We start from the raw sequence: 14379 nt of genomic DNA, 5'->3' as shown, positions 1-14379 counted from the left end.
GGCCAAAGGGATATTCCATATCATATGACATCATGCCCATTATATTAACTGGGGGGAGTTGGCTGGGGGAAGCAGCAATTGTGGCTCAGGCACTGGCAGTGTCAGTTGGTGGGTGGTAAGCGGTTGTATCATTTGTGGGCTTTTTTCTGGGTTTCATTTCTCTCTCTTGGTCTTTTCCTTTTTATTTATTATTATTATTGTTATCATTGTCATCATTATTACTATTACTATTTTATTTTAATTATTAAACTGTTCTTATCTCAACCCATGAATTTTCTTACTTTTGCCCTTCTGATTCTCTCCCCCATCCCACTGGGGTGGGGGGAGTGAGCGAGCAGCTGTGTGGTGCTTAGTTGCTGACTGGGGCTAAACCACGACAGTCCTTTTTGGCACCCAATGTAGGGTTCAAAGGGTTTGAGATAATAACAGTTGCTGGTCACAGCATCGACTCTGTTCTCAATATTACTTTATCCGATCTGCACCATGCTCTTGATTTTGCTGTACCTCTTAGAGATTGGTGTTGGTTTTTGTCGTCTGCTGTGCTCTGCAATGATTAGGGATGTTTTGCCTGGGGGAGTTGTTATTAAAACACTGGCCTTGAGTTTTATTTGGTATTTGAGGTTTATATTGAAGCTGTTACTGTACATCGGGTACCACCTCATGGAGACAATTAGCAATTATACCTCCTCCTCTGAGAGATTTTTCATGGAGGAAATACAGAATGGCACCTTAGATACCTTCTTTTATAATGCCTCCTCACTCATTACAACTTTTCAGTATTTTGAACATCCTTCGGTAGTTAAGATATATCTATTGGTATTTCTTTGGTAGATTGGTTTGGTATTGTCTAAGGTTAATAAACAATTTAAGAATATAATCCAGAGATCTGCCCCAAGGCTCGATAGTTATGAGTGGCAGGGTATGTGGGATAGTATGGTGTGCTGGTTTTGGCTGGGATAGAGTTAATTTTCTTCACTGTAGCTGGTATAGTGCCAATGGCACATTGATTCTTTAGTTGTGGTTAAGTAGCAGCTAAGTGTTGCTAAGTAGCGCCTATAGTAGTTAGGGTCCTTTCCAGTTTCCCATGCTCTGCCACGTGGGCAATAAGCCGGGAGGGGCCACAACCAAGACAGCTGACCCAAATTAGCCAATGGGACATTCCATACCATGTGATGCCATGACCAGTATATTAATCAGGGGAGTTGGCACATGGGGGGAGGTGGTTGTGTCTCAGGGACTGGTGGTGTCAGCTGTATAACATATTGTTTGTTTTGGTTGTTCATTCCTCCTTCCTCCTGTCCTGGGTTTTGCCTCTGTCTTGTTATTTTCCTTTTCATTACATTATTATTTTTGTTGATATTATTGTTTTATTTTAATTATTAAACTGTTCTTATCTCAACACGTGAGCTTTCTCACTTTTACTGTTCTGCTTCTCTCCCCCATCCCACCAGTAGGGGAGAAAGCCAGCAGCTCTGTGGGGCTGAGTTGCTGGCCAAACCACAACAGTCTCTTTTGGCACCCAATGTGGGGCTCAAGGGTTGGAGATAATAACAGCTGCTGGTCACAGCACCATGTTCTTGTTTTTGCAGTTGGTGTTAAAGACTGGTGTTCGTCTGTTTAGTCTGCTGTGCTCTGCTGTGATTAGTAAAGTTTTGCTTAAGAGAGTAGTTATTCAAACACTGGTCTTCAGATTTATCTGGTATTTGGGTTTTGTGCTGGAACCATTGCTGTACTTTGGATACCACTTCACTAAGGCAATTAAACCTCCTCCTCTGAGATATTTTATATGGAGGTGTTGTGGATCAGGCCCAGTCGGCAACTAAACACCATGCAGCCGCTCGCTCGTTCCCCCACCCCTGTGGGATGGGTGAGAGAATTGGAAGAGAAAAAGGAAAAAATCTTGTGGGTTGAGAAGAACAGTTTAGTAATTAAAATAAAATACATTATAACAACCATGATTAAAATAATAATAATGATGATAATATAATAACAAGGAAAAGGAAGGGGGAAAAAAAAAGAACCACAAATGATACAACCGCGCACTACCCACTGACTGACGCAGCTGGTCCCTCAGCTGTGAGTTCTACCCGCTCCCCACTGGATCGCTCCTCCCAGTTAGTGTACTAGGCATGACATTACATGGTATAGAATATCCCTTTGGCCAGTTTGAATCTGCTCTCTTAGCTGTGCCCCCTCCCCTCCCGGCTTCTTGTGCACCCAGCAGAGCTTGGGAAGCTAAAGAAGTCATTCACAAGCATAAGCCCTACTTAGCAACAACTAACCAAAACATTGGTGTGTTATCAACATCATTTTCATACTAAGACCAAACCACAGCACTACACCAGCTACAGAGGAAAAAAATTAACTCTATTCCAGCTAAAACCATGACAGTATACACCCCTTATTCCATATCATTTACATCATGCTCAGGTCCAATACTATTCAATACAAACTCAATAACGCCTACCCACCTTCTCATCCTTTAACAGAATATCCAGACATTGTTTATCATTGCCTTATTCTATGGACCATCCCTGTAAAATGTCTGTGAAATGTCCACAAATGTCCACTGGGTTTATTTAATCCTTTGTATTCCATCTATTGTACGAGTCTTTCAGGGCCATGTTCTTTGACCCAGGTGTCTATGGGGTTGTTCTGGAAATGAGTCCCATTGTCTGACTCAGTTCTCTCTGGGGTGCCATGTCGCCACAGGACTTGTTTTTGCAGGACCAGGATAGTGTTCTGGGCAGTGGCGTGGGGGACAGGATATGTTTCCAGCCAGCCGGTGGTTGCTTCCGCCACTGTCAGCACATGGCGCTTGCCTTGGCGGGTCTGTGGGAGTGTGATATAGTCAATTTGCCAGGCCTGCCCATATTTATATTTCAGCCATCGTCCCCCATACCACAGAGGCTTTACCCGCTTCGCTTCCTTGATTGCAGCGCATGTGTCACATTCGTGGAGAGCCTGTGCAATAGCATCCATGGTCAAGTCCACCCCTTGATCACGAGCCCGCCTGTATGTTGCATCTCTCCCTTGATGGCCTGAGGTGTCATGGGCCCACCGAGCTAGAAATAGTTCACACTTATGTTGCCAGTCCAGATCCACCTCAGCCACTTCAATCTTGGCAGCCTGATCTACCTGCTGGTTGTTCCGATGTTCTTCAGTGGCCCGACTCTTGGGGACGTGAGCACCCACATGACATACCTTCACAACCAGGTTCTCTACCCAGGCAGCAATATCTTGCCACAATGCGGCAGCCCAGATGGGTTTGCCTCTGTGCTGCCAGTTGCTTTGCTTCCACTGCTGTAAACACCCCCACAGGGCATTTGCCACCATCCAGGAATCACTATAGAGATAGAGCACTGGCCACTTTTCCCATTTCCAAATGTCTGAGGTGAGCTGGATGGCCTTTACCTCTGCAAACTGGCTCGATTCACCTTCTCCTTCAGCAGTTTCTGTGACTTGTCGTGCAGGACTCCATACAGCAGCCTTCCATCTCTGGTGCTTTCCCACAAGGCGACACAACCCATCACTGAACAGGGCATACTGCTTCTCATCTTCTGGCAGTTTGTTATGAAGTGGTGCTTCTTCAGCACGTGTCACCTTCTCCTCTGGTGATAATCCAAAATCTTTGCCTTCTGGCCAGTCCATAATCACTTCCAAGATTCCTGGGCGACTGGGGTTTCCTGCTCGAGCCCGCTGGGTGATCAGTGCAACCCATTTACTCCACGTAGCATCAGTTGCATGGTGTGTAGAAGGGACATTTCCTTTGAACAGCCAGCCCAGCACTGAAATCGGGGTGCCAGGAGAAGCTGTGCTTCAGTACCAACCACTTCTGAAGCAGCTCAAACCCCTACATATGCTGCCAATATCTCTTTTTCAGTTGGAGTATACCGGGCTTGGGACCCTCTGTATCCACGACTCCAAAACCCTAGGGGACGACCTCAGGTCGCCCCTGGTGCTTTCTGCCAGAGGCTCCAGGTAGGGACTTTCTCCCCGGCTGCGGTGTAGAGCACATTTTTATTACATCTTGTCCTGCCTGGACTGGCCCAAGAGCTACTACATGAACTATTTCCTGTTTAATCTGTTCGAAGGCTTGTCGTTGCTCAGGGCCCCATATGAAATGATTCTTTTACCAGGTCACTTGATAGAGAGGGCTTACGATCAGACTGTATTTTGGAATATGCATTCTCCAAAAACCCACAACGCCCAAGAAAGCTTGTGTCTCCTTTTTGCTCGTTGGTGGAGACATGGCTGCTATGTTGTTGATCACATCCATTGTGATCTGACGACGACCGTCTTGCCATTTGATTCCTAAGAACTGGATCTCTTGTGCGGGTCCCTTCACCGTACTTGGTTTTATGGCAACAGCAGCTTTCAGAAGGATTTGGACTATTTCCTTTCCTTTCTCAAAAACTTCTTCTGCTGTGTTGCCCCACACAATGATGTCATCAATGTACTGAAGGTGTTCTGGAGCTTCTCCCTGTTCCAGTACAGTCTGAATCAGTCCATGGCAAATGGTAGGACTGTGTTTCCACCTGTGGGGCAGTCGATTCCAGGTGTACTAGACGCCCCTCCACGTGAAAGCAAACTGTGGCCTGCACTCTGCTGCCAGAGGGATGGAGAAGAATGCATTAGCAATATCAGTTGTGGCATACCACTCGGCTGCCTTTGACTCCAGTTCGTACTGACGTTCTAGCATGTCTGGCACAGCAGCACTCAACGGTGGAGTGACTTCGTTCAGGCCACGATAATCTACTGTTAGCCTCCACTCTCCATTAGATGTCTACACTGGCCATATGGGACTGTTAAAGGGTGAGTGGGTATTACTGATGATTCCTTGGCTCCTCAGTTGGTGAATGAGTTTATGGATGGGGATCAGAGAGTCTCTGTTGGTGCGATATTGCCGCCGGTGCACTGTTGTGGTGGCGATTGGCACCTGTTGTTCTTTGACCCTCAGCAACCCCACAACAGAAGGGTCCTTTGAGAGGCCAGGCAAGGTAGACAGCTCTTTAATTTCCTCTGTCTCCAAGGCAGCTACACCAAAAGCCAACTTTTATCCTTTTGGGTCCTTGAAATACCCTCTCCTGAGACAGTCTATTACAAGGATGCACGGAGCCTCGGGGCCATTCACAATGGGGTGCTTTTGTCACTCATTCCCGGTGAGGCTCACTTCGGCCTCCAATACAGTTAGCTCTTGGGATCCCCCTGTTACTCCAGCAATGCTAACGGGTTCTGCCCCTATATAGTTTGATGGCATTAAGGTGCACTGTGCGCCAGTGTCCACTAAAGCTGTATACTCCTGTGGGTCGGACGTGCCAGGCCATCAGATCCACACAGTCCAGTAAGCCCAGTTATCCCTTTCCTCCACCCGTCTGGAGGCAGGGCCCCTCTAGTCCTGATCATGGCAGTCACAACTCCCTTCCTGTAAATGTGAATCAGGAGTCCCTCTATTACACTTCGAAAGAAAATCTGCGCTTCTACTCCTCTGTCTGGGGACTTGCTCACTGGAAATTGGAGCAGCGGTTTTCCTGCAAAAGCCTCCCTGAGTGACTGTTCTTCCTTGCAGTTCATGTACTCGTGCCTGTAGGGTCGAGGTAGGCTTGCCATCCCACCTCATCATGTACTCTCTGTGGTCACGCAGGTAGAACCACAGGGTGGCCCTTGGTGTGTGTCCTCTCCTTTGAGCCAAAGGATGCTTATTCCTAACAGCTGAGACACTACTCTGTCGAGGTGGGGAGAAGGACATATCTTCTTTGAGTTGCTGGACTTCTTGGGATAGTTTCTCCACAGCAGAGACGAGCGAGGAAGACATATTTGTTTCGTAATCCTGGAGTCTATCAATAACCTCCGCCACCGTTGGTGTCTCGTCATCTTTCCAGGACATTACTGCCAATGAGTTTGCATGCGAAGGTGGTGCACTCCGTACAAACTTCCGCCACATGGGTCATGTGCACTCGGCTTCATCTGGATCTTTGGATGACCGTTGATCATCCAGGTCACCATAAATCACCTCAAGCACAGCTAATTCCCTTAGATACTGGATGCCTTTCTCCATAGTTGTCCATTTTCCTGGGCAATACGTAACATCTTCTTTAAAGGGATACCTTTCCTTCACTCCAGACAGGAGTCACCTCCAGGGGCTGAGGGCTTGTGTTCCTTTTCCAATTGCTTTGTCAACGCCCCCTTCCCCAGAAAGGGATCCCAGTTGTTTGGCTTCTTTTCCCTCTAGTTCCAGGCTACTGGCCCCATTATCCCAGCATCAGAGCAGCCAGGTGACAATAAATCTTTTTGCATATCTCGCAACTCACTTAAGGACAGGGATCGGGTGGTCTCTATTTCATTTATTACTTCTTCCTCCTCTCCCCGTGACAGCCCTGCTTTTTCATCATCCCGTTCTAAACGAGTTGACATCTGCTTCCAATATTTCGTCTTGTGTATGGGGGCAACTGATACTGGCACTTGTTGATTCTCTGCGTCAGCTCCAGTACTTGTTGTGGGGGTTTGAGTAGCCACAGTGCCATTCCTCAGGGCTGCAGTGTCTACACTGCCAGTCACTTTGCATTTCAATCCGGAGACATTCTCTTCCCCTTGGGGGCACTGAATACTGTTGAGCAGGGCTCCATATGCATGGGACAGGCCCCAGCATGTTCTAGTTACCTGTGTCTCTCTGGAGTTCCCAGTGTAACAACATATTTTCTCCAAATATTCTACTAGTTTTTCAGGATTCTGCACTTGTTCGGGGGTGAAACTCCAAAACACTGGGGGTGACCACTGCCCTAGGTATTTGCCCATGCTATCCCACATGCCCTGCCACTCATAACTATCAAGCCTTGGGGCAGATTTCTGGGTGATATTCTTAAGTTGCTTAGTCAAAACCAAAACAACATGCCCAAAACCTAACAATAAGTGCACCTTAACCACCCAAGGATGTTCAAGATACAAAAAGGTTGTTGTAATAAAGGCAGAGACATCAGAGAACAAAGTTGCAAAGGTACTATTCTGTATTTCCTCCATATAAAATCTCTCAGAGGACGAGGTATAATTGCTAATTGCCTCAATCAGGTGGTATCCCAAGTGCCCTAACAGTTTCAGCAAAAACCCCAAATACCAGATAAAGCTGTAAACCACTGTTTGCATAACAAATCTTGTAGGCAAAATGTTACTAATCACAGCAGAACACAGCAGACTAAACAAACCAACACCAGTCTTTAACACAAACTGCAAAAATGAGAACATGGTGCTGTGACCAGCAGCTGTTATTATCTCCAACCCTTGAGCCCCACGTTGGGCGCCAAAAAGACTATCGTGGTTTAGCCGGCAGCTCAGCCCCACACAGTCACTCGCTCACTCCCCCACCGGTAGATGGGGGAGATAATCAGAAGGGTAACGCTCGTGAGTTGGGATAAGAACAGTTTAATAATTAAAATTAAAAGAAACAACAACAGAAATACAATGGAAAGGAGAACAACGAGAGGCGCAAAGTCCCGGGGGAGGGGGAACGAACCGCCAAAACGAACCGCACGCGATATAGCGCCTCACCGCCTGTCGATCCGATGCCGCGCCACTCCCGAGCCGCCAACTGCCCCCTCAATATACTGGTCATGGGGTCACATGGTATGGAATGAACATGCCATTGGCCAGTCGGGGTCAGCTGCCCGCACCGTGGCCCTGCCCCTCCCAGCCTCCCGCCCACGCAGCAGAGCACAGGAAGCTGGAATGTTAGCCGACCACCACGGTGAGGAGAATTAACCCCTTCTCAGCCAAAACCAGCACACTGTGCGTTTTTGAGAAAGGAAAGAAAACAGTCCAAATCCTTCTGAAGGCTGGTATTGACATAAAACAAAGTAAGGTCAAGGGACCCGCACAGGAGATTTAGTTCTTAGGAATCAAATGGCAACATGGACGTCGTCAGATTCCAATGGATGTGATAAACAAAATAACAGCCATGTCTCCACCAACTAGCAAAAAGGAAACACAAGCTTTCTTGGGCGTTGTGGGTTTTTGGAGAATGCATATTCCAAATTACAGTCTGATCGTAAGCCCTCTCTATCAAGTGACCCGGAAAAAGAATGATTTCAAATGGGCCCCTGAGCAATGACAAGCCTTTGACCACACTAAACAGGAAACAGTTCATGCAGTAGCTCTTGGGCCAGTCCAGGCAGGACAAGATGTAATAAAAATGTGCTCTACACCGCAGCCGGGGGGAAAGGCCCTACATTGACCCTCTGGCAGAAAGCACATGGGGGGACCGGAGGTCGACCCCTAGGATTTTGGAGTCGGGGATACAGAGGGTCCCAAGCCCGGTATACTCTAACTGAAAAAGAGATATCGGCAGCATATGAAGGGGTCCGAGCTGCTTCAGAAGTGGTTGGTACTGAAGCACAGCTGCTCCTGGCACCCCGACTGCAAGTGCTGGGCTGGCTGTTCAAAGGAAATGTCCCCTCTACACACCATGCAACTGATGCTACGTGGAGTAAATGGGTTGCACTGATCATCCAATGGGCTCGAGTAGGAAACCCCAGTCGCCCAGGAATCTTGGAAGTGATTATGGACTGGCCAGAAGGCAAAGATTTTGGTTTATCACCAGAGGAGGAGGTGACACGTGTTGAAGAAGCACCACTTCATAACAAACTGCCAGAAGATGAGAAGCAGTATGCCCTGTTCACTGATGGGTCCTGTCGCCTTGTGGGAAAGCACCAGAGATGGAAGGCTGCTGTATGGAGTCCTACACGACAAGTCACAGAAACTGCTGAAGGAGAAGGTGAATCGAGCCAGTTTGCAGAGGTAAAGGCCATCCAGCTCACCTCAGACATTTGGAAATGGGAAAAGTGGCCAGTGCTCTATCTCTATACTGACTCCTGGATGGTGGCAAATACCCTGTGGGGGTGTTTACAGCAGTGGAAGCAAAGCAACTGGCAGCACAGAGGCAAACCCATCTGGGCTGCCGCATTGTGGCAAGATATTGCTGCCTGGTTAGAGAACCTGGTTGTGACGGTACGTCATGTGGGTGCTCACGTCCCCAAGAGTCGGGCCACTGAAGAACATCGGAACAACCAGCAGGTAGATCAGGCTGCCAAGATTGAAGTGGCTGAGGTGGATCTGGACTGGCAACATAAGGGTGAACTATTTCTAGCTCGGTGGGCCCACGACACCTCAGGCCATCAAGGGAGAGATGCAACATACAGGTGGGCTTGTGATCGAGGGGTGGAGTTGACCATGGACGTTATTGCACAGCCTATCCATGAATGTGACACATGCGCCACAAGCAAGCAAGCAAAGCAGGTAAAGCCTCTGTGGTATGGGGGACGATGGCTGAAATATAAATATGGGCAGGCCTGGCAAATTGACTATATCCCACTCCCACAAACCCGCCAAGGCAAGCGCCATGTGCTGACAGTGGTGGAAGCAACCACCGGCTGGCTGGAAACATATCCTGTCCCCCGTGCCGCTGCTCAGAACACTATCCTGGGTCTCGAAAAACAAGTGCTGTGGTGACATGGCACCCCAGAGAGAATTGAGTCAGACAATGGGACTCATTTCCAAAACAACCCCATAGACACCTGGGCCAAAGAGCACGGCATTGAGTGGGTGTACCACATCCCCTATCACGCACCAGCCTCTGGGAAAATTGAACAGTACAATGGACTGTTAAAAACTACACTGAGAGCAATGGGGGGTGGAACATTCAAGCACTGGGCTACACATTTAGCAAAAGCCACATGGTTAGTCAACACGAGGGGATCTGCCAATCGAGCTGGCCCTGCCCAGTCAGAAATCCTACATACTGTGGAAGGGGATAGAGTCCCTGTAGTGCACACAAAAAATATGCTGGCGAAAACAGTCTGGGTTCTTCCTGCCTCCGGCAAAGGCAAACCCATTCATGGGATTGCTTTTGCTTGAGGACCTGGGTGCACTTGGTGGGTGATGCGGGAGGATTTAGAAATCTGATGTGTGCCTCAAGGGGATTTGATTTTGGGCGAAAACAGTCAATGAACTGAATGGCACAATGTGAACTGCTATATAATATTGTGTGTCACCTCTGTGTTGTATCAATGATATCAGAGTATGAGCCTCCCAACACATGGAAGATAAACTGTGAAATAAGCAATGTACAGCAGTCATGGAATGACGACTAGCTTGGTATGCAGCAACCCAACGCCACACACACCACCTCTCCCACCCTGAAAGACTGTTACGAGAGATGGAGCCCAGAGTCATGGACTGGGTGAACTCAATGGACGTTTTAATGGACATTTTACAGGGAAGGTCCATAGACTAAAGAAATGATGTCTGTGTATTATGTTAAAGGATGGGAAGGGGAGGGGTGGTGGTCGATAAGTTTGTATTGGATGGTATGGGACCTGGGCATGGTGTAAATGGTATGGAATAAGGGTGGACAATGTGCTGGTTTTGGCTGAGAAGGCATTAATTCTCCTCACTGTCGGGGGTCAGCTACCTTTCTAGCTTCCCGGTTCTGCCATGTGGGCAGGAGGCTGGGAGGGGCAGGGCCACGGCAGGGGCGGCCTTCCCCGACTGGCCAATGGCATGTTAATTCCATACCATGTGACACCATGACCAGTATATTGAGGGGAGGCAGTTTGTGGCTTGGTGGAGGTGTGGTGTTGGGTTGGTGGGTAGCTGTATCTTGTGTGGTTTGTTTTGGTGGTTCCTTTCCCTCCCCCCTCCCTCCCCCCTGGGTTTTGCTCCTCTTGTTGTTCTCCTTTCCATTGCATTTCTGTTGTGGTTTTTTTTTTTAATTTTAATTATTAAACTGTTCTTATCTCAACCCATGAGCGTTACCCTTCTGATTCTCTCCCCCATCTACCGGAGGGGGAGTGAGTGAGCGACTGTGTGGGGCTGAGTTGCCAGCTAAACCATGACAAGTACAATAAGAATTTAGTGGTCTTCAGTACCTTTAACACCAACAGATAGGAACAGCATATATTGGCCTCCTGAGTCCCTGTCTGCTAATCTAGTGAACCTTGCCTTAGGCCAGATGACATTTTGATACGAAACAGAATGGACTATCATCATTGTTAGAGGTTCAGCTGCGTGCAGCATGCAGGAACAAGATGCTATGGTATTGCTTCATTTCTGGAATGTTGAGGAGCTGTATTAATACCTTGCAAAGCTCTACTGACCAACACAAATAGTAGATAGTGCTTTACAGCATCTGGTATCATTAGACTTCCAAGGAATCAGCAAGACACACCTTATTGACCCCAATTCATCAAACCAACCTTCAGATCCCAACTGCAAACCACTGAGTTATCTGTCTTTTAAAGTAATTCCCCTTCCCCAGTTTCCTGCCAACCCTACCAAGATGTGCAATCCCTGCCCCTGCAATATGTACTGGAAAATACCAGACAACTTGAACAGAGGTCACCAGTTAAAACAGTTTTTAAACAGTGTCCTGTAAAGGCATTCATATCCTGCAAGTTATTGATATTTTCTATATTTAGGAGATTGTATTGCAGCTTCCCATCTGGAACCTAGCCTCAAAAAAAGCATTGATATAAACCAGAAAAAGGAACTGAAGGTGCTGAAACTTAGCTCTTGTGCTAATTGGTAGTGTAGCTCCAGAAATAGTTTTTTCCCCTATGTAGTTGATATATAGCATATGTATTTCTACAGTAATTTGATCCTTATGGCTATTATTTTATAGAAAGACACATTAAATGTTTAAGTCAATCTTACAGCTTACAGTTAAAGCATTTAAAAGCATTTTTTTTAAAAAAAGTTTATTTTCCACAAAGAAGAAAAATAGATAAAATTAAATTGCTTTCCATAGTTTTCTTAAAACAGAGTCTGCAAGGACATATTCGCCACCAAAATTAAAAAGAATTTTACAAACAGCCATAGACTATAATCTTAAAGCAAAAATTTAATATTGCACTTTGTTTCTCTAATGCTTGGATTTTACTTTTTTTCCTAATTCAGATCAAGATTCTATATCAAATATTGTAATGCCTCTGAAGAACTAACAAAAAAGTTTAAATGGAAAGTCTGATAAGGTTTTAGAATTTTTCATTCTGATCACAGCCTGTGATATGATGTCAATTACTACAATATTGGTTAATTCTGTTTCATATATATAGTTTTCCATTATAGTATAAGTACTTTAATGCTATGTATATCAGCAATTGTTCCCTAGTCTGTTAAAACAACAACAACAACAACAAAGTAAAATCACCAAATGCCTTTTTATGCCAAAAATCTTACCAACTTTTTTTCTGGTTTGTCTGGTTTTGTCTGGTTGGAGAGGGTAGAAAGAAGGGACATTCACAAAATTGGCCAGCATAAGACATGACCCAGTTTCCAGTTCTTGCTTATCAAAGCCCAAACCTTTGAACTGAATCACTTAAAATGTGACTCTCATTTTAACCATCCTGTCATCATTTTTGAAACCTGAAATATCTTTTATGTTCTCATAAAGGCCACTTATGGAAAAGCCTATTTCGTCATATTTATGAAGCCTTAAAAATAAGACAGAACTTTGTAAGAATGAGCACAATGTGGAAACACCACCTTTCCCTCTCCCCCTCCCTTATGAGCTGTTTTATTGCACAAGGATATACACAGTAAATTAGTTTTTAAGTAGTCAACATCAGACGTGTCTTTGACAACAGTGTTGGGTGGTTTTTTGTTTTTGGGTTTTTTTTTTAAACATGATTTCTGAAAAGGAAATTTATGTTTACAAATCTCTAACATAAAAGCACTGGTCAGATCTAATGGCTCCATCATTCTTTTCTTCTTTAGGGTACACTCAAGGGGTGAGTGCTTTTTCTATATAATTTCTTGCACTCTAGATGAATGTATGTTTAAAGTTGTTGGGGTTTTCTGTTTTGTTTTAAAGCTCCAGGACTAGCCCAGGAGACAATCAGAGCAATTCTCCGCAAACTAATTTGAGTATGGCTGGTAACACCGATACTCTGGCCCAGTTTTATTATAGTTTTAGTCTTACTATTTTTACAGTATCATAAAACCTGAAGATAACACAAAGTGCACAAACAGAGCTGCTACTTAGTTGCCATAGTTCAAACTTTTCTTGCAGTCTGAAATATACTTTCTACTGGAGACTCATTTTGCATATAATTTTTGGTGATTAGGTAACTATGTATTATTAAAAAAAAACCAAAACACAAAAACCAAAACCCACCACCAAAACAAAAGAACAACCCAAACACAAACCAACCAACCAAATCTTCTCCTTCCTATCCCTACTAGCTGAGATATCTCTCTGCCTATGAGCCCTGGACAGCATACGACTATCCCCTTTTAAAGTTCTTTTCACACTTTGCTGGCATCTTCTAGTGCTGCTTTAACTTTTTAAGTTTTGTGCATGTCCCTATTCAAAATACCCCCCCAAAGAACAAAACCAAAACTTGAACACAAAACAAAAGAAATAACTCAACAGTGCAACGTAACAAAACAAATGGCATTCTAACAGTTTGGCAAGTGATGAGTTCACCTGAGATTAAGTGATCTTTAGCCAGTCTGTAACAAAATGTTGCTTTGCAATAATAGCATAGAGGCAACAAATTATTAAAAGAAATTAAGAAGGTATACAATCTTGACAAAGTCTCTTAATTAGTTTCCTTCTGTTATCTCTTCCCCCCATCCCCATATATCTGTTGCTTGTCTACTGCAGCTGGCTGCAAAACATACAGCAAGGGTTGGCTTGAAGGCACATGATGTTTGTAAATAAATCCACAATAGGATCCAAGCTGGAGAGGTGATACATGATCAGCCTACTAGGAAAATTCTGAGCATGTGCATATGGATGTAAAGTCCAAGCTACATTAATTAAAAAAAAAAAAGCCAGTGCATTTGTCAGACTTCATCGCTTTTTTTTTTTTTTGTCAAAGCTTTCTTTTGTTCCTTGTGCAGATCAGAAACAATTAAGGGGGGTAACAACAGTCCATCATAAACGAGAAAAAGCTGTAGTAACACTGAACCGCATAACATAAGCAATAAGCATATGCAAATTTTCAAATCATAAGAAGCAGCCATTCCTCTCTTACAACATGGTTTGAGTGTTATGAAGCATATGACACTAGTAAGGCTGCTCCTAGTACGTGCCACTTTAAGGGGGGGGTGCTCAGGTTTTCAAGCACGTGAAGCAGTCCTATGACATGCTGTAGGTGTCAATGCATGATCACAGGTTGTTTTCATTTATTCACTGTACAGGCAAGAGTAATACCATTTCCTTTAAAAGCAAGTCTCCACTATGACACCTTGATCTTCAACATAACAGGTATGATTCAAAACCCAAGTCAAGTCAGCTTTTTATGGATTCCTTCAATGAGAGGGGCAAGATGGTCTCTCATCTGTGGGCTGATCTGGGTTTGGATCAATCTAACCAAAAACAAAAAC

The 14379-nt window shown here is 45.2% G+C and overlaps 1 protein-coding gene across 5 annotated transcripts in view; it reads right to left on the bottom strand.

Annotated features, from left to right (window-relative positions):
* LOC135310885 (arrestin domain-containing protein 3-like) overlaps positions 1-14379 on the bottom strand; it is a 58697-nt gene that overhangs the window by 20836 nt on the left and 23482 nt on the right. For 3 of the 5 annotated variants that reach the window (XM_064439980.1, XM_064439983.1, XM_064439981.1), the window contains one exon: positions 12914-14361. The exons of the other annotated variants lie outside the window; for them this stretch is intronic. In XM_064439980.1, the coding sequence (XP_064296050.1) occupies positions 14280-14361 (82 nt within the window). In that variant the 3' untranslated portion in view covers positions 12914-14279. Of the gene's footprint in view, positions 1-12913; positions 14362-14379 lie in introns of those variants that run through there. 5 annotated transcript variants of the gene reach the window in all.

Source organism: Phalacrocorax carbo (assembly GCF_963921805.1).
Source record: "Phalacrocorax carbo chromosome W unlocalized genomic scaffold, bPhaCar2.1 SUPER_W_unloc_5, whole genome shotgun sequence".
Taxonomy (NCBI): domain Eukaryota; kingdom Metazoa; phylum Chordata; class Aves; order Suliformes; family Phalacrocoracidae; genus Phalacrocorax; species Phalacrocorax carbo.
This window is presented reverse-complemented; position numbering and strand designations above follow the sequence as displayed.